A 26,913-nucleotide genomic window follows, 5' to 3' on the forward strand; every position below is an offset into this window, starting at 1 on the left:
AAAATTTGCCTAGGTGGACATTTTTGTCAACTTGATAATAAGGATAACTGCTGAAAATGATTGATTAATAATATTGTCAGTCATTTCATTCTGCTGTTTAGTGACATCACTCGGGATTTGTACTCTTATTCCCTCAAGATGCTAGTACAAAACTCCCCGTCAGGGAATCGAACCCTGGTCTTCCGCTTGACAAGCGGAGATACTGTCCACTATACTAACGAGGAATGCTCTATTGATGTTTTTTGTTAGTTTTTCGGCTCTTTTTTTCACTAGTGTTTTGGCTAGTTTTTTGGCTAGTTTTTCGGCTCTTTTTTTCACTAGTGTTTTAGCTAGTTTTTTTGGCTAGTTTTTTGGCTAGTTTTTCGGCTCTTTTTTTTCACTAGTGTTTTGGCTAGTTTTTTGGCTAGTTTTTCGGCGTTCGCAGGGAATTCGCAAAGTTATACAAGAGAGCTTTTACGTTTATTACACATTTAATGTCACTCAATGACAAAGCCGCTTTGACTGAATCCAGTTTGAAATCACGTTATTTGGCATCAGAAATGTTTGCATTTGTGTAAATGTTGCATTAAGCCAGGCAAATGCATGCGTCATCTTCTGTAGTTTCTGTAGTGTAGTGGTTATCACGTTCGCCTAACACGCGAAAGGTCCCCACTTCGAAACTGGGTGGAAACACTGTTTGTTCTTGCTTACCCTACAAAATAAAATTTGCCTAGGTGGACATTTTTGTCAACTTGATAATAAGGATAACTGCTGAAAATGATTGACTAATAATATTGTCAGTCATTTCATCCTGCTGTTTAGTGACATCACTGGGAATTTGTACTCTTATTCCCTCAAGATGCTAGTACAAAACTTCCCATCAGGGAATCAAACCCTGATCTTCCGCGTGACAAGCAGAGATACTGTCCACTATACTAATGAGGACTGCTCTATTGAAGTTTTTGGTTAGTTTTTCGGCTCTTTTTTTCACTAGTGTTTTGGCTAGTTTTTTTGGCTAGTTTTTTGGCTAGTTTTTCGGCTCTTTTTTTCACTAGTGTTTTAGCTAGTTTTTTTGGCTAGTTTTTTGGCTAGTTTTTCGGCTCTTTTTTTTCACTAGTGTTTTGGCTAGTTTTTTGGCTAGTTTTTCGGCGTTCGCAGGGAATTCGCAAAGTTATACAAGAGAGCTTTCATGTTTATTACACATTTAATGTCACTCAATGACAAAGCCGCTTTGACTGAATCCAGTTTGAAATCACGTTATTTGGCATCAGAAATGTTTGCATTTGTGTAAATGTTGCATTAAGCCAGGCAAATGCATGCGTCATCTTCTAAAGTTTCTGTAGTGTAGTGGTTATCACGTTCGCCTAACACGCGAAAGGTCCCCAGTTCGAAACTGGGCGGGAACACTGTTTGTTCTTGCTTACCCCACACAATAAAATTTGCCTAGGTGGACATTTTTGTCAACTTGATAATAAGGATAACTGCTGAAAATGATTGATTAATAATATTGTCAGTCATTTCATTCTGCTGTTTAGTGACATCACTCGGGATTTGTACTCTTATTCCCTCAAGATGCTAGTACAAAACTCCCCGTCAGGGAATCGAACCCTGGTCTTCCGCTTGACAAGCGGAGATACTGTCCACTATACTAACGAGGACAGCCATATTGATGTTTTTGGCTAGTTTTTCGGATCTTTTTTTTACTAGTGTATTAGCTAGTTGTTTTGGCTAGTTTTTCGGCGTTCGCAGGGAATTCGCAAAGTTATACAAGAGAGCTTTTACGTTTATTACACATTTAATGTCACTCAATGACAAAGCCGCTTTGACTGAATCCAGTTTGAAATCACGTTATTTGGCATCAGAAATGTTTGCATTTGTGTAAATGTTGCATTAAGCCAGGCAAATGCATGCGTGATCTTCTGTAGTTTCTGTAGTGTAGTGGTTATCACGTTCGCCTAACACGCGAAAGGTCCCCACTTCGAAACTGGGTGGAAACACTGTTTGTTCTTGCTTACCCTACAAAATAAAATGTGCCTAAGTGGACATTTTTGTCAACTTGATAATAAGGATAACTGCTGAAAACTATTGATTAATAATATTGTCAGTCATTTCATTCTGCTGTTTAGTGACATCACTCGGGATTTGTACTCTTATTCCCTCAAGATGCTAGTACAAAACTCCCCGTCAGGGAATCGAACCCTGGTCTTACGCGTGACAAGCTGAGATACTGTCCATTATACTAACGAGGACTGCCATATTGATTTTTTTGGCTAGTTTTTCGGATCTTTTTTTCACTAGTGTATTAGCTAGTTGTTTTGGCTAGTTGTTTTGGCTAGTTTTTCGGCGTTCGCAGGTAATTCGCAAAGTTATACAAGAGAGCTTTTACGTTTATTACACATTTAATGTCACTCAATGACAAAGCCGCTTTGACTGAATCCAGTTTGAAATCACGTTATTTGGCATCAGAAATGTTTGCATTTGTGTAAATGTTGCATTAAGCCAGGCAAATGCATGCGTCATCTTCTGTAGTTTCCGTAGTGTAGTGGTTATCACGTTCGCCTCACACGCGAAAGGTCCCCAGTTCGAAACTGGGCGGAAACACTGTTTGTTCTTGCTTACCCTACAAAATAAAATTTGCCTAGGTGGACATTTTTGCCAACTTGATAATAAGGATAACTGCTGAAAATGATTGACTAATAATATTGTCAGTCATTTCATCCTGCTGTTTAGTGACATCACTCGGGATTTGTACTCTTATTCACTCAAGATGCTAGTACAAAACTCCCCGTCAGGGAATCGAACCCTGGTCTCCCGCGCGGCAGCCGGGGATTCTTTAGCTAAAATCCCTAAACCGGCCTCCAATGCATTCTCTATGGCCGTGCCTAAACTCGCCGATGTAATATATCTTTGGCCGCTCGCAGCGCCGTGGAGCCGCTTTTCGTTTGGGAGACTTCCTCCCCGGGTCTCTCCGCCAGTCGCAGCCGGAGAAGAGTATCGACAGCACGCATTTCCTGGAGCTCTCCGTTGTTACGTGAAACAGTAAGTCATTCAAATTAATCACAATGAACTCAAATGTAATGATAATTAGTCTCTGGTTCACTTAACAGCTGTAAAGTTCGTTGTGTTTCTTCAGTTTTGTTTATCCATGTGTGACTTTGTCGGGTTTTCGTGTCTGGAAGTTAACGTGACTGCATTCAAATATATGATAAAGCGTTGTCTTCTGTACGTCAGTAAACATAATCATATCAATACTGTACTATATACTATATTACGACAAATACACGCAGTGAAAGAACGGTGTTTCTTTTTTTTCACGTCACGTAAACGTGCACCGCTCCGCTGAATAACGTTACTGAGATGCAGTTTGTAGTCACGTATTTTAACTGCTCCACATTTATTTGAAAGAATGAGTCACTAGTTACGTAGCAGATTAAGGTTATAATACAACATATACTCAACTAATAAAAGTGTTATTATAGATTAAATTACCAGCAGCATATTAAAACATAGTAGTGGGTAATTATACTTGAGGTACTTCACTTTTACTTGAGTCATTTATTTAAATGCAGGACCACCATGTGGTGGCATTAATATATTATTTTTACTAAAATTGAAGATCTGTGTACTTCTTCCACCACTGTTACAACAGAGAACACCAGAATGTGATAAAGTTGTTTATATAAAAGTATACTCATAGTCTGATGCATGTCTTTTTGGGATGTTCAAAAGGTGAATTGAAATTCTTGATAAGACACTTCACACTTCAGTGTTATTTGAGTCACATGACTGTGGGGGGGAGGTTGTGAATTCACCTTCAAGTTATTTTCCATGAGTTCAAAGGGTTTAACCCACAGGAGATGGGGGGGGTAGTAGTCTTCCATTGAAATGTAAATAGTGTGCCTCAACAAAAGACAGGCACTTAAGGTACACTAATTCCATGGTATGAAAACAATGCCTGTCTATAACGTATTAATATACTCTACTCTTTGTCATAACAGGAAAAATGCGCAAACATTTGTTTTATCCTGGGAGAATGGCCGTTTCATTCCGTAAGGGACCACGGGGATTTCTCCGTCAGGATCCGACTGACGCAGCCAAAGTCCTGAAAGACAACCCGTCTCTGCAGGACAAGTCTGCACCTGTCAAGGAGGAGCTGGTCAGGCAAAATGCGCTGACTGTGGTCCGCCAGAGAGGAGGAGACCCTTCAGATAAAACTGAAGTGTCTGGAGATTACATCCTGCAGTTTGGGAAGTACAAGGGGAAGTCCTTCCGCTGGCTTCTGGAGAATGACATTGGGTATACCATCTACCTGATCAGGAACCAGCAAAAGGAGGAGGCTGCAGGATTGTTCATGGCAGCGGGGCACAACAAGGACAGCCTACTGTCATTTGTGACCTATTCCCTCATCTTTCCAGAAATCCAATCTCTTCTCAGCTATGAGGAACAAAAGCCAGTTGTGACAGCAGCAGCATCAGAGGACGACCAGCTGGTTGGTTTTGGCTCTCGTGCCAACAACACCTGGCGAGAGATTTGGGACAGCAGGGAGGATGGCTATTCATCCTTCATTGTGAAGACAAAGTGTGCTGCGGGGACAAAGATGCACAAGCTCCAACTCTACCTCCAGAAGAAGCTGCATCCACCCACCGTGTCCTCTCTGATGACACACGCCTCACATGCTCCTGCTGAAGCCATTGGTGGGTCTGGTGTCCTATTTGCTTTGTCATACACACACCTCCATCATACTAATTGTGATTAAAGTCATACAAGCCCAAATACAAGAAGATATTTCTTTAATGACTTTCTAACTCTTGTCTGTTTGCATCACAGTGATGGATGAAGATGAAGAGCTGGAGAGAGCGATGCTGGGTATCTCTCCTTCCAAGCAACACGTGCAGAGCTGTGAGGAAACATGTCTTTTATTTCTTTGTCTCTACTAGCTGAAGATTCACAATCGTTTACAGTTAATGCGTATGCTATTCAGCATTTATGATATTGTTTTGTTTGTGTTTAACAGCTGTTTTTGCATCATCCTCATCGTCATCATCTGCCAGAGAACGACAGCCTTTGAGAAGAGAAAGAGGTCTTTAACCCAAAGCGTCCTGCCGTCGACCGACACAACTGGGACCATGAATTCTTATCCCACATGAAGCATGACTATTCTCATCCCGTCTCATGTTGACCACGTTCTGGTCATGTTTGTCTTTTGGTGTTCTACCTATTGTCCTAGTGACTATGAATTGATTCCAGTCATGATGAGGGTACGTATCAGTCTTTGTTTTCTTATATGGATGAAAAGAAAAAAATGTACATGTGAAACTGATGTGTTACTAACACCTGATTGCATGTGTTTGATGTGTTTGAAGTGTGTCCTGTTGCTTCCCCTGCCTAGGTTAAATCACAATGACTGGCTACTGAATATTAACCCATTCCAACATAAACACATGTATGAATGAAGTATATTCTTTATATAATAATGTTAGAAACAGTCAGTTTGATTGGATTTGGCAGAAAAAAGCAGGTGAAGTAAAGATATTTGTTGCCTTTACTAACAGTAGTTTTTTGTGTATTGTCAAAATATCAATAACAAACAAGGGTATAAATAACAAACAAGGGTTTTTCCGTTCCAGTACCATCTGCTACACTGGCTGCACCAGCCAAGGCTAAGGGTTCACAAGTAGATGGTAAATGTATCAACATTATGTCTATTCATTGAAACATTATCTGTCATATTGACTGTGCTTATATTAGTTATAAACCATGAATTGATTCTTGTTTTGTGATCCTTCTCTCCTTGCAGCCCCTGCATTACCATCCGTAAAGAGACCTGTGCCCGTTCCCCAGGAGCTCATGTGTCTGATGCCCGAAGGAGCAGCTCATCTGTCAACAGAGGCGACTGCCACAGTTCCTGGTACCTAGTATTTTACCTGTATTTGCATCCTACAAATATCCTTATGTAGTGTACATCAAAACGGTTGTTTATTCCTCAAAATCTTCATGGTTGTAAATTAGATACTGGTGCACTGTTTTCGGACCAAAAGTAGGCAGCACTCCAGTGTACAGCTCGCCGAGTTTCACAAATGTCATGTTACATTTTTGCTTAATCTTATTGTCAATAATAATAACATGTTCAATGTTCTCTATAGGATCAGAGGAGCTCCTGATTTCTCCTGAGACGTCTGCAGAGCCCGGTCAACTGCCAACTCCACACAGAGATCAAAGTCAGTATTTGAATGTTTTTTTTTTATTTGGTTGTGCACATTTTAAAAATATGAAATAGTCACACCCAAAATCGTACTAATTTGTCTTTTACTATGTCTTTATTCTCGTCTGACCAGGTGAGCCTTTACCCAGGCCAATAGCTGTCCCCACCTGTCCTCCTCCACAGCTTCCTGGCTACGACCACGATGTCAGCCAGTGGAACTGTTCACAGCAGCAGAGGATCTGGATGAAGACGGAGCTGGAATCTATGGGTCTCTGGCCAGGTTCCATTCCTGTGCGGAACCCCATGAAGATGGTGTCATTGTGGCGTTTGCCTCCCCAGCCTGAATTGATTGACAGCATCTCCGATCTTCCTTCCCCAAAGTACTTTCAGCTCCATCCATTTTTTATATGGAAGCCAGAGAACAATAACCTCATGGGGAGGATGAGGAACAACGACACTCTGCCGTGTATGGGAGGTTGTGCACGGCCTCAAGTTGCCTCTGCAGGTGTTGGTAGACCTCGTGTCGTTGTTGGCATCACTGGACAGTACTACCTGTTGTCATCCAGGCTGTGCTGCAAAGTGTGCAAAAAAAAGTGGTACGCTGACAACCCACTGTGGCTTGACAAACTCCCAAAGAGGTACACAAACCTCTTGCCAGCCATCCTGACGTACAAGAAGGCAATATGTAAATCCGTCATGGACGAGCTCAGGCGGACAGGTAACTCCCCCAGCGACATGACAAAGCAGGTAATGGAGGTGATGCACTTGAAGTTTGAACGGGCTCACCTGGCCCACCTCCTCAGCTGCCAAAATGTCATGGATGGGGAGGCAGGACAGTATGACCAAAGAACCATCACTCAGTTCTTGCGACAGGAAACAAAGCCGGCTCCCTTCGGAGAGTACAGTGATTCAGATGGCTGGAACGGGATCATTGTGTCTTCTCACTACCTGGCTGACTGCTTGCTGCACGAGTACCAACACCAGGAGAGTGCCATCAACACACTTTTACAGGGGACCTTTGGACAGGCTTTCCGCTCAGACCACACCCGCAAAATTGCGAGGAAGGTCACCTTTTCATCCGGCACCATGTCCTCGTATGCGGTCATGAATGAGAACTGGATGATCCTTTCATGGGTGATGGTGCAGTCTGAGACGGAGAAGTCCCTGAAGCCCATGTACGAGGGACTAGCACGGCGCTACAGCACAGCAGGCATAGAGAAGGCACAATACCACTGGGTAGACAGGTACATTTGAATCCATATTTTTTTTTCCAAATGGCTCATAATCACAATTTATATTGCTTTTCATAATTCTAGTTGAATAAAAGAAAATTAGTTGGCTGTTAAGAATCGTCTTATTACCATGACCAGTGGTGGTTCATACAACGCTTTAACATTCATGGCTGTACTTCTTCTTTCTTCTTTCAGGGATTGCTGTGCAGCATTCAAAGTGGCAGAATCGTATGCAGGAGAGCATCTGAACTGGGATTCTTGGCAAACAACTGATGCCATCGTTGCCCAGGCTACTTCTGGTAACCTGCTGAACACGTGTGCGTCACGGTCCCATTTCAGTGCCAACTTGAGCATCAAGCTGGACTTATTCCACTGCATGAGGAGGTTCCTCCGTGAGTGTGTGACAGAGCATCATTCACTGTACAGTTCTTTTGCTCAGTTCCTGTCTGCAGCCTTTTCTGTGGTGGATCAGGAAGACCTGCAGAGGCTTAAAGACGCCTATGCCTTCTGTGGGATTCAGCCTGCCATCCCAACCAAGCCACACATTCGGGAGCACTGCAGGACCAGGATCACACAGCCGGAGGAGCTCATCAAGAGGGTGGAGGGAGTTTTACAGCAGTTTCACCTGGCCAGTGATCCAAATGGCGCTCCTCTCTTCAAGCCCTCAATGCTGAAGCTATGGCGGATCCAGCGGGTGCACATCCTGCGAGGTTGCCTGAGTGATCCCGTGGTTGAAGGAGGGATTTTGTACAGGCATGGAGGATCTCTGCAGCTGAATCATGTGCAGGGTGAAGGGGCCAGAGTTCCCATTTGGATCCCCATCAGAGGCACATCCCAGCAGGAGGGATATCACTTCCACCAGGCTCAGTGGGTCACTGGAACACGTGTTTCCCCAGAGCTGTTTCAAGCACAGGGGATGACTGGCGTGGCGCGGTGGAATTACCAGCGCCTGGTGGACTTGAAGCAGCCTGGTGTCCACCTCCCAGCCGTCTTTGATCCTGCATTAATGGCCCAGCTCAACGCAGTCTCCGAACGGGTGTTGGGACACATGAAATATCCAGCATTTCATCTCTCTAGCAGAGACACTGGAGAGAAGTTTGGCCTGCAGTACGTTGAGCCAGGTTGCCGCCCAGTTCCTGTGGACTGGGACAAGCACAGGACCAAGACAGACTCTGCCCCGGCCCTGAGTCCACCTCCTCAAAGCAGCGCGCCGACTGCCCAGTCATCCTCATCCTCAATGGCACCCCTGAAGCTGTTTCAGTTTCCTCCACGCCCTGCTGCAGATTCTGCTGTCAAACCAGACGTGACTCCCGGGCCTCAGACAGATCCAGGTAACCATCAAACAGACAGACAAAATAATGGACGAGACTCAAGCATTAGTTACTAGGAACTGGATTTCAATCATTTATTTTGATGAGGTTTTTCTTTCTGTAGGTCAGAATAACTCATTGTACTCTTTGTCCTTTGTTTTCATAGAAACATGTCGGCCGTCTCTGCCCCTGCTGTCCTCACCGACTGCCGCTCGCACTGGACCTGTGAAGACAGGAGGGAGAGTGTTTGTGTTGGACCACAAGCGGTGGCCGGCCCCCATGAAGGCAGCTATAGACAACCTGCTCAATGAACACCGTGGGATGAAGGACATGCTCAAGCTTGTGGACCAGGGCTATGCTGCTCTAGTTCACAACTCCTGTACAGACCCAAACAGCATGCTGCACCCAACAACAAAACATCACATCTTACAATATGTAAAACACCTCTGCAAATTACTAAACACCAGCTCATCTTTGAACACCAGCCCAGAAAAACTGCAAGAGAGGCAGGAACTCTGGCACTCTCTGACAAAGGGCAGTGAGACTACCCGTGTGCCAGTTGTAACTATGCCTGTTGCAGTCGTTAACCCACCGCCACCTGGTCAGACCCTTACGAAAGCCTCCATTGAGGAAATTGTCCAAAACATCCTAGACAAGCAACAGCAGCATCAGCAGCAACAACAACAACCAGTGCACAAAAAGAAGCAGACAAAAACGTGCCTGTCCTGTGGCCAGCCAAAGTCCAGGTATGAGAATGATGGTTCCTCCATCCACTTCTTTTACCAGCAGGGCCCCGTCAGGTACTTTTACTGCTCCACTAAAGTTTTTAAAGCTTATGGTGCTGAAGGTCTGACAAACCCCAAAATGCCCTTTAAAGACTTTGCAGGAACAAAGTTCTTTCAGCAGGAACTGTATTCCACAAAGAAAAGGGTGGAGGAGAGAGGCCAGCAAAAGAGGAAGAGGACTGAATCTCAGCACACGGAATCCCGAGACACTGAATCCCAGCACACTGGTCCAAGATGTCGCTTCTGTAGGATGGGACTGAAGCAGGGCCCAAACAGTCCTCATATTCACACCGGGTTCCCTGGAGTAACAGGGAAGTACGTGTATTGCCCTGCTAAAGTATTTTCCCTGTACAAAGACCAGGGCATGGAGAAGGAGATGACATGGAGAGAGTTCCAGGTGTCTGCCTTTTATGAGACAGAAAAAAACAGATGGGCAGTTGAAAAGAGAAAATAAGAGAAATGTGGAGTGTTCTGTCATGTATATATTCTCTCTTTTTAATATTTACATTCTTTTTATTATATTTTTTGTACAAATTTGTGTTGTGTTTGTTTGACCTTGCACTATGGCCTCTGTTCAATATTTACTGTCCCTGTTGTGGTGAATAAATATATTTCATGGACTAATGTCTACATGTCTCATTAATATGTGAATCATTAGTGAACAGTAAAGAAATATTTCATTTAAGTAATTGCAATTAAAATGTTCATGAGAAGGAAAACTGTAATATAATAGGTTAATAGCCATAAATAAGTCAAGTACTTATATAATCAATCTGCCACTACAATAAAGTTACAATCAGAAAACATTAAAGTAGGATCCACTTTTCTTTATTGATAAACAGCTCTTCATCATTGATGTGTGGCTTTGGCCCAACCGGGACTCGAACCTGTATATTTGAGGCCACGGCGCAGGAAACAGTGGCATTTCAGCACCTTGGACAGCGTTAATAATGCTGCAATTTCATTGGCTGTCAGTGAGTTCCAACTATACACGTCTTGCCCCCGCGTGACAAGCGGAGATACTGTCCATTATACTAACGAGGACTGCCATATTGATTTTTTTGGCTAGTTTTTCGGATCTTTTTTTCACTAGTGTATTAGCTAGTTGTTTTGGCTAGTTTTTCGGCGTTCGCAGGGAATTCGCAAAGTTATACAAGAGAGCTTTTACGTTTATTACACATTTAATGTCACTCAATGACAAAGCCGCTTTGACTGAATCCAGTTTGAAATCACGTTATTTGGCATCAGAAATGTTTGCATTTGTGTAAATGTTGCATTAAGCCAGGCAAATGCATGCGTCATCTTCTGTAGTTTCTGTAGTGTAGTGGTTATCACGTTCGCCTACCACGCGAAAGGTCCCCACTTCGAAACTGGGCGGAAACACTGTTTGTTCTTGCTTACCCTACAAAATACAATTTGCCTAGGTGGACATTTTTGTCAACTTGATAATAAGGATAACTGCTGAAAATGATTGACTAATAATATTGTCAGTCATTTCATCCTGTTGTTTAGTGACATCACTGGGAATTTGTACTCTTATTCCCTCAAGATGCTAGTACAAAACTCCAAGTCAGGGAATCGAACCCTGGTCTTCCGCGTGACAAGCGGAGATACTGTCCACTATACTAACGAGGACTGCCATATTGATTTTTTTGGCTAGTTTTTCGGATCTTTTTTTCACTAGTGTATTAGCTAGTTGTTTTGGCTAGTTTTTCGGCGTTCGCAGGTAATTCGCAAAGTTATACAAGAGAGCTTTTACGTTTATTACACATTTAATGTCACTCAATGACAAAGCCGCTTTGACTGAATCCAGTTTGAAATCACGTTATTTGGCATCAGAAATGTTTGCATTTGTGTAAATGTTGCATTAAGCCAGGCAAATGCATGCGTCATCTTCTGTAGTTTCTGTAGTGTAGTGGTTATCACGTTCGCCTAACACGCGAAAGGTCCCCAGTTCAAAACTGGGCGGAAACACTGTTTGTTCTTGCTTACCCCACACAATAAAATTCGCCTAGGTGGACATTTTGGTAAACTTGATAATAAGGATAACTGCTGAAAATGATTGACTAATAATATTGTCAGTCATTTCATCCTGCTGTTTAGTGACATCACTCGGGATTTGTACTCTTATTCACTCAAGATGCTAGTACAAAACTCCCCGTCAGGGAATCGAACCCTGGTCTTCCGCTTGACAAGCGGAGATACTGTCCACTATACTAACGAGGACTGCCATATTGATGTTTTTTGTTAGTTTTTCGGCTCTTTTTTTCACTAGTGTTTTGGCTAGTTTTTTGGCTAGTTTTTCGGCGTTCGCAGGTAATTCGCAAAGTTATACAAGAGAGCTTTTACGTTTATTACACATTTAATGTCACTCAATGACAAAGCCGCTTTGACTGAATCCAGTTTGAAATCACGTTATTTGGCATCAGAAATGTTTGCATATGTGTAAATGTTGCATTAAGCCAGGCAAATGCATCCATCATCTTCTGTAGTTTCCGTAGTGTAGTGGTTATCACGTTCGCCTCACACGCGGAAAGGTCCCCACTTCGAAACTGGGCGGAAACACTGTTTGTTCTTGCTTACCCCACACAATAAAATTCGCCTAGGTGGACATTTTTGTCAACTTGATAATAAGGATAACTGCTGAAAATGATTGACTAATAATATTGTCAGTCATTTCATCCTGCTGTTTAGTGACATTACTGGTAATTTGTACTCTTATTCCCTCAAGATGCTAGTACAAAACTCCCCGTCAGGGAATCGAACCCTGGTCTTCCGCATGACAAGCGGAGATACTGTCCACTATACTAACGAGGAATGCTCTATTGATGTTTTTTGTTAGTTTTTCGGCTCTTTTTTTCACTAGTGTTTTGGCTAGTTTTTTGGCTAGTTTTTCGGCGTTCGCAGGTAATTCGCAAAGTTATACAAGAGAGCTTTTACGTTTATTACACATTTAATGTCACTCAATGACAAAGCCGCTTTGACTGAATCCAGTTTGAAATCACGTTATTTGGCATCAGAAATGTTTGCATTTGTGTAAATGTTGCATTAAGCCAGGCAAATGCATGCGTCATCTTCTATAGTTTCTGTAGTGTAGTGGTTATCACGTTCGCCTAACACGCGAAAGGTCCCCAGTTCGAAACTGTAAGATGGCAGCACTCCAGTGTACAGCTCGCCGAGTTTCACAAATGTCATGTTACATTCTTGCTTAATCTTATTGTCAATAATAATAACATGTTCAATGTTCTCTATAGGATCAGAGGAGCTCCTGATTTCTCCTGAGACGTCTGCAGAGCCCGGTCAACTGCCAACTCCACACAGAGATCAAAGTCAGTATTTGAATGTTTTTTTTAAATTTGGTTGTGCACATTTTAAAAATATGAAATAGTCACACCCAAAATCGTACTAATTTGTCTTTTACTATGTCTTTATTCTCGTCTGACCAGGTGAGCCTTTACCCAGGCCAATAGCTGTCCCCACCTGTCCTCCTCCACAGCTTCCTGGCTACGACCACGATGTCAGCCAGTGGAACTGTTCACAGCAGCAGAGGATCTGGATGAAGACGGAGCTGGAATCTATGGGTCTCTGGCCAGGTTCCATTCCTGTGCGGAACCCCATGAAGATGGTGTCATTGTGGCGTTTGCCTCCCCAGCCTGAATTGATTGACAGCATCTCCGATCTTCCTTCCCCAAAGTACTTTCAGCTCCATCCATTTTTTATATGGAAGCCAGAGAACAATAACCTCATGGGGAGGATGAGGAACAACGACACTCTGCCGTGTATGGGAGGTTGTGCACGGCCTCAAGTTGCCTCTTCAGGTGTTGGTAGACCTCGTGTTGTTGTTGGCATCACTGGACAGTACTACCTGTTGTCATCCAGGCTGTTCTGCAAAGTGTGCAAAAAAAAGTGGTACGCTGACAACCCACTGTGGCTTGACAAACTCCCAAAGAGGTACACAAACCTCTTGCCAGCCATCTTGACGTACAAGAAGGCAATATGTAAATCCGTCATGGACGAGCTCAGGCGGACAGGTAACTCCCCCAGCGACATGACAAAGCAGGTAATGGAGGTGATGCACTTGAAGTTTGAACGGGCTCACCTGGCCCACCTCCTCAGCTGCCAAAATGTCATGGATGGGGAGGCAGGACAGTATGACCAAAGAACCATCACTCAATTCTTGCGACAGGAAACAAAGCCGGCTCCCTTCGGCGAGTACAGTGATTCAGATGGCTGGAACGGGATCATTGTGTCTTCTCACTACCTGGCTGACTGCTTGCTGCACGAGTACCAACACCAGGAGAGTGCCATCAACACACTTTTACAGGGGACCTTTGGACAGGCTTTCCGCTCAGACCACACCCGCAAAATTGCGAGGAAGGTCACCTTTTCATCCGGCACCATGTCCTCGTATGCGGTCATGAATGAGAACTAGATGATCCTTTCATGGGTGATGGTGCAGTCTGAGACGGAGAAGTCCCTGAAGCCCATGTACGAGGGACTAGCACGGCGCTACAGCACAGCAGGCATAGAGAAGGCACAATACCACTGGGTAGACAGGTACATTTGAATCCATATATTTTTTCCAAATGGCTCATAATCACAATTTATATTGCTTTTCATAATTCTAGTTGAATAAAAGAAAATTAGTTGGCTGTTAAGAATCGTCTTATTACCATGACCAGTGGTGGTTCATACAACGCTTTAACATTCAAGGCTGTACTTCTTCTTTCAGGGATTGCTGTGCAGCATTCAAAGTGGCAGAATCGTATGCAGGAGAGCATCTGAACTGGGATTCTTGGCCAACAACTGATGCCATCGTTGCCCAGGCTACTTCTGGTAACCTGCTGAACACGTGTGCGTCACGGTCCCATTTCAGTGCCAACTTGAGCATCAAGCTGGACTTATTCCACTGCATGAGGAGGTTCCTCCGTGAGTGTGTGACAGAGCATCATGCACTGTACAGTTCTTTTGCTCAGTTCCTGTCTGCAGCCTTTTCTGTGGTGGATCAGGAAGACCTGCAGAGGCTTAAAGACGCCTATGCCTTCTGTGGGATTCAGCCTGCCAACCCAACCAAGCCACACATTCGGGAGCACTGCAGGACCAGGATCACACAGCCGGAGGAGCTCATCAAGAGGGTGGAGGGAGTTTTACAGCAGTTTCACCTGGCCAGTGATCCAAATGGCGCTCCTCTCTTCAAGCCCTCAATGCTGAAGCTATGGCGGATCCAGCGGGTGCACATCCTGCGAGGTTGCCTGAGTGGCCCAGCTCAACGCAGTCTCCGAACGGGTGTTGGGACACATGAAATATCCAGCATTTCATCTCTCTAGCAGAGACACTGGAGAGAAGTTTGGCCTGCAGTACGTTGAGCCAGGTTGCCGCCCAGTTCCTGTGGACTGGGACAAGCACAGGACCAAGACAGACTCTGCCCCGTCCCTGAGTCCACCTCCTCAAAGCAGCGCGCCGACTGCCCAGTCATCCTCATCCTCAATGGCACCCCTGAAGCTGTTTCAGTTTCCTCCACGCCCTGCTGCAGATTCTGCTGTCAAACCAGACGTGACTCCCGGGCCTCAGACAGATCCAGGTAACCATCAAACAGACAGACAAAATAATGGACGAGACTCAAGCATTAGTTACTAGGAACTGGATTTCAATCATTTATTTTGATGAGGTTTTTCTTTCTGTAGGTCAGAATAACTCATTGTACTCTTTGTCCTTTGTTTTCATAGAAACATGTCGGCCGTCTCTGCCCCTGCTGTCCTCACCGACTGCCGCTCGCACTGGACCTGTGAAGACAGGAGGGAGAGTGTTTGTGTTGGACCACAAGCGGTGGCCGGCCCCCATGAAGGCAGCTATAGATAACCTGCTCAATGAACACCGTGGGATGAAGGACATGCTCAAGCTTGTGGACCAGGGCTATGCTGCTCTAGTTCACAACTCCTGTACAGACCCAAACAGCATGCTGCACCCAACAACAAAACATCACATCTTACAATATGTAAAACACCTCTGCAAATTACTAAACACCAGCTCATCTTTGAACACCAGCCCAGAAAAACTGCAAGAGAGGCAGGAACTCTGGCACTCTCTGACAAAGGGCAGTGAGACTACCCGTGTGCCAGTTGTAACTATGCCTGTTGCAGTCGTTAACCCACCGCCACCTGGTCAGACCCTTACGAAAGCCTCCATTGAGGAAATTGTCCAAAACATCCTAGACAAGCAACAGCAGCATCAGCAGCAACAACAACAACAACCAGTGCACAAAAAGAAGCAGACAAAAACGTGCCTGTCCTGTGGCCAGCCAAAGTCCAGGTATGAGAATGATGGTTCCTCCATCCACTTCTTTTACCAGCAGGGCCCCGTCAGGTACTTTTACTGCTCCACTAAAGTTTTTAAAGCTTATGGTGCTGAAGGTCTGACAAACCCCAAAATGCCCTTTAAAGACTTTGCAGGAACAAAGTTCTTTCAGCAGGAACTGTATTCCACAAAGAAAAGGGTGGAGGAGAGAGGCCAGCAAAAGAGGAAGAGGACTGAACCTCGAGACACTGAATCCCAGCACACTGGTCCAAGGTGTCGCTTCTGTCGGATGGGACTGAAGCAGGGCCCAAACAGTCCTCATATTCACACCGGGTTCCCTGGAGTAACAGGGAAGTACGTGTATTGCCCTGCTAAAGTATTTTCCCTGTACAAAGACCAGGGCATGGAGAAGGAGATGACATGGAGAGAGTTCCAGGTGTCTGCCTTTTATGAGACAGAAAAAAACAGATGGGCAGTTGAAAAGAGAAAATAAGAGAAATGGGGAGTGTTCTGTCATGTATATATTCTCTCTTTTTAATATTTACATTCTTTTTACAAATTTGTGTTGTGTTTGTTTGACCTTGCACTATGGCCTCTGTTCAATATTTACTGTCCCTGTTGTGGTGAATAAATATATTTCATGGACTAATGTCTACATGTCTCATTATTATGTGAATCATTAGTGAACAGTAAAGAAATATTTAATTTAAGTAATTGCAATAAAAATGTTCATGAGAAGGAAAACTAATAGGTTAATAGCCATAAATAAGTCAAGTACTTATATAATCAATCTGCCACTACAATAAAGTTACAATCAGAAAACATTAAAGTAGGATCCACTTTTCTTTATTGATAAACAGCTCTTCATCATTGATGTGTGGCTTTGGCCCAACCGGGACTCGAACCTGTATATTTGAGGCCACGGCGCAGGAAAAAGTGGCATTTCAGCACCTTGGACAGCGTTAATAATGCTGCAATTTCATTGGCTGTCAGTGAGTTCCAACTATACACGTCTTGCCCCCGCGTGACAAGCGGAGATACTGTCCACTATACTAACGAGGACTGCCATATTGATGTTTTTGGCTAGTTTTTCGGCTCTTTTTTTAACTAGTGTTTTAGCTAGTTTTTTTGGCTAGTTTTTTGGCTAGTTTTTTGGCTAGTTTTTCGGCGTTCGCAGGGATTTCGCAGAGTTATACAAGAGAGCTTTTACGTTTATTACACATTTAATGTCACTCAATGACAAAGCCGCTTTGACTGAATCCAGTTTGAAATCACGTTATTTGGCATCAGAAATGTTTGCATTTGTGTAAATGTTGCATTAAGCCAGGCAAATGCATGCGTCCTCTTCTATAGTTTCTGTAGTGTAGTGGTTATCACGTTCGCCTCACATGCGAAAGGTCCCCAGTTCAAAACTGGGCGGAAACACTGTTTGTTCTTGCTTACCCCAAACAATAAAATTATCCTTAGTGCAATTTTTTGTAAACTGGATAATAAGGATAACTGCCCAGGTGTCTGCTTAAAATGATTGACTAATATTGTCAGTCATTTCATTCTGCTGTGTAGTGACATCACTGGGGATTTGTACTCTTATTACCACAAGATGCTAGTACAAAACTCCCCGTCAGGGAATAATAATAATTTTATTCAGTGTGGTTTTATCCCAACTTCCCACAACTCACAGTACACCTGCCCGTTGCCGGGTTCTTAATTCCATGTCTGCTAGCACATTTTCAGAGTGTTTTACTGCTGCTTCTTTAACTGCTTTTAATCCACATTCTGATACTGAGGAGCTGGTTTCTCTTTTTAATCATACCTGTCATATTGTCCTGGACTCTGTTGCCCCCTACAAGGTCAACAAGTTAAACAGAACACCACAGCCCTGGCTAAATTAATCCACCAAAGAACTTAATGAAAAAAAACTGCCCTCCACATATTTTATAATATTTGGAAAGAGGAATGAATAACTATCAAAAGGCAGTTAAAGAATCAAAAACCTCTTTCTTCTCCAATTTAATTCTAAACAATCATTCAAACCCCAGAGTCTTATTCAAGGTCATAGACAAGGTCATAAACCCCTCCCCCTGTCATTTTATTGAAGCCTCACAAGAAATGTGTGAGAAGTTTTTACATTATTGTAATAATAAGGTAAATGAAATAAGTCAACAAATTACCCCCCCAACCCAAGTTTTACATACCAGTAGGGACATTCAAAACTATTTGTCATTTTCAGCCTGTATCATTGCCCTTTTTATCCCAACTTATATCACACATGAAATCAGTCACATGCAGCCTTGATTTTATTCCTACTACTGTAGGGCCCAGTATTTTATTAATTTTAAATAGCTCCTTAGCAAGTGGTACTTTCCCATCGATTTTGAAACATGCAATCGTACAACCTCTTTTAAAGAAACCTAAGCTTGATCCTTCTGTTTCCAATTTTAGGCCAATTTCAAAACTTCCATTTTTATCAAAAGTTTTAGAAAAAGTGGTTTCAACACAACTCCTAGCTTTTATGAATCATAATAATATATTTGAGAAATTTCAATCAGGTTTTAGAGCACTTCATAGCACAGAAACTGCCCTCCTCAAGGTAACTAATGACCTCCCTATAGCAGCAGACAGGGAGGAGAGCTCCGTTTTAATTCTTTTAGACCTTAGTGCAGCTTTTGATACTATAGATTACGCCATTTTAATCGATCGCCTCAAAACCTGGGTTGGCATCAAGGACACTGCACTTGGCTGGTTTTATTATTAAGATCGTCACCACAGGTAATCACTCGTCTTCCATGACTCACATTACCTGTGGTGTACCACAAGGTTCAATTTTAGGTCCACTTTTATTTTCTATCTACATGCAGACGACACACAGATATACCTCCTGCTGAGACCTGGTGACCCAGAGAGCCTGGCTGCTGTCTTAGATTGTCTCTCTGACGTTAACTGATGGCTCAACATTTTCTTCAGCTCAAGAACTCCAAATCAGAAGTCATATTATTCAGTTCCCCAAACAATAACACCAGTCTCATCAAGAGTCAACTTGGTCCCCTGGCTGCTTATTTAAAACCTGTTGCCAGAAATGTGGGTGTAATGTTTGACTCTCAATTAAATTTTGAATCACAGATCAAAAATGGTCCAGTCCTGCTTCTTTCAATTAAGAATAATGTCAAAAATCAAACCCATATTGTCACTCTCAGATCTGGAAAAAGTCATTCATGCACTCATTTTCTCTCGACTCGACTACTGCAACTCCCTCCTTTCCGGCATAAATCAAAAATCCATCTCCCGCCTCCAACTAGTCCAGAATGCAGCAGCTCGGCTTTAGACTGGTTCTAAGAGACGGCTTCACATGACTCCAGTCCTGGCCTCTCTCCACTGGCTCCCTGTTAGTTTTAGAATTGATTTTAAGATTTTGCTGATCACTTTTAAAGCACGCCTGGGTCTGGCCCCAAGCTACATCATTGAAATGTTAGCCCCATATGAGCCAGCTCGCAGCCTTAGATCCTCCGGTGGGGCCCTTCAAGGCCCTTCTGGCCGTTCCAAAGTCAAGGCTTAAATCAAAGGGTGACCGTGCTTTTGCCATCAGAGCCCCTCGACTTTGGAACGACCTACCTGAGGGGATAAGACTAGCAGAATCAGTAGCTTCTTTTAAATCACTTCTTAAAACCCATTTTTATAGAACTGCTTTTAAGTGATGTCGTCCTTTTCTGCAGTTTCCCCTAGTTTGTCTGTTCTGCTTTATTTTGCATTTGTAATTTTCTATTCCTCTATTGTGTTCATTGCCTCATGTATTTTCTGAAATGTTTACTTGTATTGATGTTATGTTTTTACTCATTTTTAAAGGTGCTATATAAATAAATGTATTATTATTACTTAATTAGTGCTTTGGGTTGTTAGTTAAAATGAAAAGTAGAGGAAGCCCAAGTGACTCGGATAAATAACCTTTGGGGAACTATTACAAGTTTCTATTAATTTACCGTTCTCAATAATGTGCGAAGGAATCCTGTGATCCGACATGTATCCTCCAAAGAGACATCACTGTCTTCGTCCTCATCTTCTGTTGGCCACTTTATCTTCTCCAAGACCATCTGACAGATTGATTTTATACTATCAGTTAACACTTGTTCCAAAACAAACAAGAGAATAGAAAGCACAATGAAACAGCAGAAAGGAAAATGAGACATTCAATTCTAATAATGAAACTTTAATTAAATCAGGGCATTGTTATTTTAAAGAACCATACTTGAGGTTTTTGCATTGTAAAACATGTTTTAAATTGGTTCCCTTTTTAGGCAGCAATTAAGGTCAGTTCATTTCTATGAAACTCAACATGCAAAGACTTGAACTTGTGCAGGAGCAGCAACCGTTCGCCTCCTTGTCGTCGTCCTTCCTCCATTGTACCGACCAAACAGTCTTGAAACCTCGGCTAGAATCAAGTGAAGATCGAGCATAAACTATAAATCAGTACAAGAGAATAATGACGTTGCAGAAGAAACGTGTTGGCCAACTGAATCCTATCACACATGACGCACAGCATGAATAAATAAATCACTCATCACTGCGATAGTTATTTAGTCTACACAAGGGATTTAGCATGGAAACATGTTCCCTGCAGAAACCTACCATCCACTGGGTGCCTGGGTGTTATGTTGTGAGGCCCTGGAGGGGAACTTGGGTTGTTTGCGATTCTTGGTGCTGCAAAAAAATAAAAAAGCAGTGAACACCACATGGCTCCCAAGTTCAGCTTAATATAACGTTAGTATGTTGGCACCTTGACCAACAGTATTTAAAAGGTAGCTAAACAACTGCTGTTGTTATGCTGCCTAACGTTAAACGTTTAAACAGAAACTTACAGTTCACAAGCTGCTCAGCCGCATCCCGCAGCAAGTCTGCCAGCGGCCGCCGGGTCGAAGCCATGAGTGCTGCTAGCCTAGACAGCTTCATGACTTGGTCTACAGGGGCCATGTGCTAGGGATCGATTGCTTCTGTCTTGCTCCAATACTTCACCAATCGTGTTTAACAATGAGGTTCGGACCCCCCCAGCTCATTTGCATACAAGGACACATAAATACAGGCATAAATAAATGAAGAAATACATACAGACACATAAATACAGAAATAAATAAATGAAGAAATACAGAAATGTAGAAATAGATTTATTTAATGATGTCCTGTTTAGGTATCAACTTATATTTATTTATTCCTGTATTTATTTATACATTTATTTAAGAGTTTATTTATTTATTCCTGTATTTATTTATACTTAAGCCATTTTCTGTCCTCCATACTAGGGATCTAAACAGGATAATTGAAGGTGCAGGTGATTGGACACAGGAGGAAACAATCAGGGACAGGGCAGACAATCACAGGGACAGGAAGTGCAGGGAAAAAGAGGACACAAGAGACAGGAACTTCAAAATAAAACAGGAAACAAGACACAAAAACTCCAGATCCTGACAGAGATAGATTGAGCCAAAAAGGCAGGCAACTTTCATAGCTGTTGTGTGTACACATTTGTACTTTTCGGTGTCCACAAGAAACCAAAGGTTTGGTGCAGACTGATGGATTTTCCAACGTTATGATTTCCATCTCCACCTGTCCAGCATCCAAGTGAACAAATAATAAACTTTTGTGCTCGTTAGATCCTGCAAACCGAATTATATCTCAAGCTACGGAGCCATCAGAGCTCATGCTGTTCACGGCGTGGCAACATGAACGCTGACAGCCCGGTGCTGACGAGGCCTACCAGTCTGAAATCGTCGGAGCATATTTTTAAGTCGGCTGAATCTCGACAAACCGACCACAGATTTGATGCTTAAACAACTAACACCTTGTATAAAAAGGTCCTACAATTACATTCCGTGACTCAACAACAGTAGTATTTAGACAATTCAAACTTACAATTTACCTGTGGCTGGTGAGAAATGCATTCTGGGATATTGGCAAGGCAAGTTTATTTGTATTTCAACAACAAGGCAATTAAAACTGAACGCTGCTTCTCCATGTTTAGTCCTGACTCTTGGAACAGAAAGTAGACCAGAGGGGTTGAGATGGTTCATAAGGTAGCAGCAGATCACACATGTATTTAGGCCCTAAACCATTCAGTGCTATATAAACTAGCAGCAGGACTTTAAAGTCAATTCTTTGTTGGACAGGAAGCCAGTGCAAAGACCTCAGAACTGGAGTGATGTGATCCACTTTCCTGGTCTTAGTGAGGACTCGAGCTGCAGCGTTCCGATTGACTTTTTACAGAGACCTGTGAACGCACTGTTACAGTAGTCAAGTCTACTGAAGATAAATGCATGGACCAGTTTCTCCAAATCATGTTGATACATAAATCCTCTAATCCTTGATATATTCTTCAGGTGATAGTAGGCTGATTTTGTAATTGTCTTGATATGATTGTTCAGGTTAAGGTCTGAATCCATAACTACACCTAGATTTCTAGCTTGGTTTGTGGTGTTTAACATCAGCAATTGAAGCTGAGCCCTGACTTTTGATCGTTCGTCCTTGGGACCAAAACCAATTACTTCCATTTTATCTTCATTTAATTGAAGGAAATTCTGGCACATCCAGTTGTTGATTTCTTCAATGCATTTAGCCAGCCCTTATGTGGGATTATAGTCCCCCGGTGATATAGTTATGTTGATTTGTGTGTTCACTGCATGATTATGATAACACACATTGTTGTTTTTCATTATCTGAGCCAGTGGAAGCATGTAGATGTTGAACCGAAGAGGCCCCAGTATTGAACCTTGGGAAACACCACGTCATCCTAGTCAGCTCTGATGTGTAATTAGCTACAGATACAAAGTATTGTCTGTCCTTCAAGTAGGACTCAAACCAGTTAAGTGCTGAGCCAGAGAGTCCTACCCAGACTTTTAGTCTGTCTAGTAGTATGTCATGGTCGACCGTGGCACTGAGATCTAGTAATACTAAGACTGAAGTTCTGCCACTGTCACTCTTTCAGTGGATGTCATTAAAAACCTTAACGAGAGCAGTTTCAGTACTGTGGTGCTGACGAAAGCCGGACTGGAAGACATCAAAACATTTATGTTCGGCCACGAAGTTGTTCAGCTGTTGAAAAAACAATATTTCCATTATATTACTTAAAAATTTGAGGTTTGATATTGGCCTATAATTAAGTCATTATTTCAAGGTCTAAACTAGCCTATTTTAAGTTTAATAACTGCAGTTTTTAGGGTTTGTGGGAAAACACCTGAGAGAAGGTATGTGTTTACAATTTGTAAAAGATCAGTGGTCATGCAGTGTGAAATATTTTTGAAGAAGTGTTTTGGTAGAATATCCAAGCAGCAGGAGGATGTTTTCAGATGTTGTACTATGTCTTATAGGCTTCTTTGGTTGATTGAATTAAATTGTGTCATGATATTTGAATGGATGTTATTTAAAGATGGGGACAACACATACCCCATTCTGAATGGAATCAGATGACGATAAGGAAAGCAAAACTCATGGTATCAGTTTTTCCGTGTTTGGTGTCAGAGTTCCACTTCAACCTGCGAGTTGAACGGACCTCTCACCTGCTCTTGCAATTGCAGCGCCGACATCTTGAATTCAGAAGTTGCTTGACCATTATTAGATACCAATCTTTGAAATACACTTTTACAACCTTAGCAGCTTCACTCCCGGCTACGGCACCTAGCTGCAGACCAGGTCGAGCCCGTTACACACACAAAGAAAACGGGAGCCAATGGCCCTATTTAAAAGCTTGTTGCCACGAGGTGGGCCAAGAGAAAGCTAATGTGTGTGTCTGTTACGTTAACAGTGTCACGAATCTTCTGGAGCTGTCTGCCTCAAGAGAGAGTACACAACTGCTACAATGGTGCCGTGACCCGTTCTTCTCCGGAGCAACTTCATCACGCTGCTGAGTGTATTAAAGTCACCTTTTTCCACGGTACCGTGAGTTGCCAATCTGTCGCCGTTAACTAGGCATTGACTGTATTTTGTGTATTTGTGGACTAATGAGAAAAAGGGACATTACAAGAATATGTTGAATGGATGGAGGTTGTTGTTAGAGCTAGTCAGAATTGTGAATTTTCCCCTATGAAATAAGTTTTTATTCCTGGAAATATTTCGCAGTCTTCACAATTTTGTCTTTGTACACAACAATATTTATTTTAGAAACAATAACTAATTATGTTGTTCAGGCAAAGATTAACTTTACATTTCCCACAGTAGACATGTGAGAAGTGATTGCTGTAACACCCAATGTGCTTCCTGTGTGTATTGCAAGCCCCGCCCTCATTGTTTCCACCTGTGTCTCGTTCCCCTGTGTATTTAGTCTGTCTACTCCTTGTTCTGGGCCAGATTGTTTTTGTATTCCCTTGTGTTACGGTACCTTCCAGCCTGAGCGCCTCATGGTTTCAGTTCACCTTGACTCCTGTGTATTCCTCTGCTCCTGAGTCTCTGCCCTCAGAAATGTGACAATTGCTAGTGATGCCGAGATGAAGCTTCCTGAAGCTTTGAAGCTTCACACATGGGCCGAAGCTTCATGATGCTTCATTTTCTCTACTGCGCCATCAAGTGGAGAATAAATGCAAAACAGGCAGAGTGATTATAACGACACTGACTTTGGTGTGTGTGTGAAACGTTGAATTGAATAAATGAACGAATGATGTTTGTGATCCCAACACATAAATTATGAACTTGTTAATATGGTGTCTGTCTTTATAATACAATGGTGAGGTAGTGAAAACAAATTGGGGAGACTGTGCTTATGTTACAACATTTTATTCATTTTTATTTAAAAATAGCAACATTTCCACAGTGCTGGGCTTCAGGCGGTTTCTTTTTTAGAAACAATTTCACCTGCTTTTGAAAATACCCTTTCACAGGGCACAGATGAAGCTGGGGTCGAAAGAAACGCAACAGCGAGTGTATACAAATTTCGGATACACGTGTTTCTGCCCTTCCCAATAATCTAGGGGGTTCTCCAATCTTCTGATGTTTGGTTCACCCAGGTACGCTTGGACCTCCACTGTTGCCTCTGCAGTGACATTTGGGTCCTTGTTTGCAGGACTGTGGTGTCCAAACGACGCTTCCTAAGACAGACAAACAGGCTGTAAGTGACTAAATACAATAACACAATTCAAAAGTATCCAGGATCCATTACCTTGAGTCACAGTCTGAGAAGCTTCTGATACCTGCGGTTCTGTTGACGATGACGAGGAGGAGGAAGACTCACTGTTTCTTACACCAGCACATTCTGAAGTGAGCCTCCTCTCGGCATCTGCCTCCTCAGACTCTCAGCCATTGCTTTGGTCTCTGGAGTTTGGACACGTCCCATTTCTTCCTCCAGTGTGTGGTGTAGCATAGATAAAAGAGGAATGACTTTTGAGCCGGACACTCTCTTCTCCTCTTGACAGCTCAACTGTGGCGTCATTGAAAGGCGACAGCACTTTCAGACATTCTGCCATACTTTTTGGATGAGAGTGGCACAATGTCAGTCCGTAGACCTGCCAAAGCTGCTCCCACAGGTTCCCTGAGGTCATGCATACGTTGGAGCATGTGGTAGGTGCTTTTCCAGCGAGTATACACCTCTTGGACTAGCTTCAGTGTTGGCCGGCCCAATTGCTCTTGCATCTGTGTTAGCCTCTCCTATAAGATTTGCCAACAAAATTGGATTAATTCAAGTGTCTGCAGCAATTTAAACACAACAGCATAATTTAGAATGCTGCTCTTGAAGTAGCCCACTATCTTTCGAGAGTTTGCCCAGATGTCACACAGTGTTTTGATCAATAGCCTTTTTGATCAGTAAATTCAAAGTATGCGCCACACAATTTGTGTGACGCAAACAAAGCTCCTTGGCACAAGCACTCATATTTGCTGCGCCATCTGTCACAAGGCAAGTAACCTTATTAGCAATGCCCCACTGCGACATAAGTTCTGCTTTGACTCTTGACAAATTTGCAGCAGTATGTGCCTCGGGGAAATGCAGCACCCCTAAAACAAAAGAATGCAAAGAGGTGCTTTCATCTATAAAATGGCATGTCACAGCCAGATAAGCATCAGTGTTGATGGAGGTTCACATATCTGATGTTAGACAAACACCAGATGCCTTCGACACAATGGCTTTGGCTTTCTCCTTGGCTTCCTTATATCTGTCCTCCACCATCGCTTTCAAAGCCTAAAGGAAAGAAGATAACACTCTTGGAATGGCACATATGGGAAAATAGGGGAAATGTTTCATGTGCTCATATACACACCTGCCTAGTGGGGAGAACATGGGTAGGGTTGAAAGCTTTAACAAGCTTTCTGAACCCTTTATCCTCGACAACAGTGAAGGGCTGAGAATCCTCAATCACCATATTGACCAAGGCCTCATCCACATCAGTCTTCTTTCCTGATGACAAAAACAAATGCAGTATTCAATTAAAGATGTCATTAATTAATCACATTTCAAATATAAATGAATGTTGTCTAATACAAACAAACCATGCAAAATGGTTTACCTGAGCTTGGTCCACCTTGGTTGGTCTCCTTGTTTTCATGCAGGGCTCTATAATGCCTCAGCATAGATGAGGTGTTATTGTTGTATCCAAGTTCTTTTGAACACAACAGACACTTCACCTTTTTAAAATACCAGAAATTAGAAGAAATACATTAGAACCAGGGATACACTGTTGTCATATTAATTTACAGTATATTACAATAGTTATTATAACTATATACATAACTTACCTTATTAGGAGAGATCTGCTCAATGTTCCCAGACAGGGGAAAATCTCCTCTTTCTTGCTCGTTCCATCGCAAAAAAAGAAGCTTGATTACTTTGCAAACAAATGCGCAATAATGTTCCAAATGCACACAATGTGATCGGGGAATCCATTGAGTTTCGCTGCCCCTTATATTTCGAATCGCGCGCCAAATACAAACCATTTTCCGAATCAGTCACGTGATTCGGCCGGCTCGCGAGGCTTCGAACGTCATCAATACACGCCTCGATACGCGCTCCACAAAAATCACATCACTAACAATTGCCTGTGCAGTGCTTGCATCTCTGCCTGGTTTCCCATGTTGGGAAGTGATCAATGTCTTCCTTTCTCACATCAGGAGGTATTCTAGCGTTTGGCCTTGTGCATGGGGGTGTTGCA

At 42.8% G+C, this 26,913-nt stretch overlaps 1 protein-coding gene and 13 non-coding genes across 16 annotated transcripts; 9 read left to right on the forward strand and 5 right to left on the reverse strand.

Moving 5' to 3' along the window:
* Nucleotides 1–152: 152 nt before the first annotated feature.
* On the reverse strand, nt 153–224 carry trnad-guc. The gene has a single exon. It is a non-coding gene; the product is annotated as a tRNA-Asp (tRNA).
* A 375-nt stretch (nt 225–599) lies between these two features.
* Nucleotides 600–672, forward strand: trnav-aac. Its single transcript has one exon. It is a non-coding gene; the product is annotated as a tRNA-Val (tRNA).
* Nucleotides 673–1,312: 640 nt separating this feature from the next.
* On the forward strand, nt 1,313–1,385 carry trnav-aac. Its single transcript has one exon. It is a non-coding gene; the product is annotated as a tRNA-Val (tRNA).
* A 180-nt stretch (nt 1,386–1,565) lies between these two features.
* On the reverse strand, nt 1,566–1,637 carry trnad-guc. The gene has a single exon. It is a non-coding gene; the product is annotated as a tRNA-Asp (tRNA).
* Nucleotides 1,638–1,903: 266 nt separating this feature from the next.
* On the forward strand, nt 1,904–1,976 carry trnav-aac. Its single transcript has one exon. It is a non-coding gene; the product is annotated as a tRNA-Val (tRNA).
* A 531-nt stretch (nt 1,977–2,507) lies between these two features.
* Nucleotides 2,508–2,580, forward strand: trnav-cac. The gene has a single exon. It is a non-coding gene; the product is annotated as a tRNA-Val (tRNA).
* Nucleotides 2,581–2,938: 358 nt separating this feature from the next.
* Nucleotides 2,939–16,447, forward strand: LOC117751652. Of its 3 annotated transcripts, XM_034563593.1 has the most exons (10): nt 2,939–3,018; nt 3,978–4,673; nt 4,807–4,878; nt 4,994–5,237; nt 5,607–5,660; nt 5,777–5,887; nt 6,123–6,197; nt 6,315–7,425; nt 7,609–8,744; nt 8,890–10,128. In XM_034563593.1, exons 6-10 carry the CDS (start codon nt 5,827–5,829, stop codon nt 9,960–9,962), a joined length of 3,456 nt encoding a protein of 1,151 aa, XP_034419484.1. In that variant the 5' UTR covers nt 2,939–3,018; nt 3,978–4,673; nt 4,807–4,878; nt 4,994–5,237; nt 5,607–5,660; nt 5,777–5,826; the 3' UTR covers nt 9,963–10,128. The 3 variants fall into 3 exon arrangements, with proteins under 3 accessions (XP_034419484.1, XP_034419485.1, XP_034419483.1); XM_034563594.1 differs by lacking the exon at nt 8,890–10,128 and adding exons at nt 14,795–15,089; nt 15,235–16,447 and having other exon boundaries at nt 4,994–5,887; nt 7,609–8,449; XM_034563592.1 differs by having other exon boundaries at nt 4,994–5,887.
* trnag-acc lies at nt 10,819–10,891 on the forward strand. The gene has a single exon. It is a non-coding gene; the product is annotated as a tRNA-Gly (tRNA).
* On the reverse strand, nt 11,072–11,143 carry trnad-guc. The gene has a single exon. It is a non-coding gene; the product is annotated as a tRNA-Asp (tRNA).
* Nucleotides 11,410–11,482, forward strand: trnav-aac. The gene has a single exon. It is a non-coding gene; the product is annotated as a tRNA-Val (tRNA).
* On the reverse strand, nt 11,663–11,734 carry trnad-guc. Its single transcript has one exon. It is a non-coding gene; the product is annotated as a tRNA-Asp (tRNA).
* trnav-cac lies at nt 12,000–12,073 on the forward strand. Its single transcript has one exon. It is a non-coding gene; the product is annotated as a tRNA-Val (tRNA).
* On the reverse strand, nt 12,254–12,325 carry trnad-guc. The gene has a single exon. It is a non-coding gene; the product is annotated as a tRNA-Asp (tRNA).
* Nucleotides 16,448–17,154: 707 nt separating the features above from the next.
* On the forward strand, nt 17,155–17,227 carry trnav-cac. The gene has a single exon. It is a non-coding gene; the product is annotated as a tRNA-Val (tRNA).
* Nucleotides 17,228–26,913: the final 9,686 nt, after the last annotated feature.

This window comes from Cyclopterus lumpus, chromosome 22 (genome assembly GCF_009769545.1).
Source record: "Cyclopterus lumpus isolate fCycLum1 chromosome 22, fCycLum1.pri, whole genome shotgun sequence".
Classification (NCBI taxonomy): Eukaryota; Metazoa; Chordata; class Actinopteri; order Perciformes; family Cyclopteridae; genus Cyclopterus; species Cyclopterus lumpus.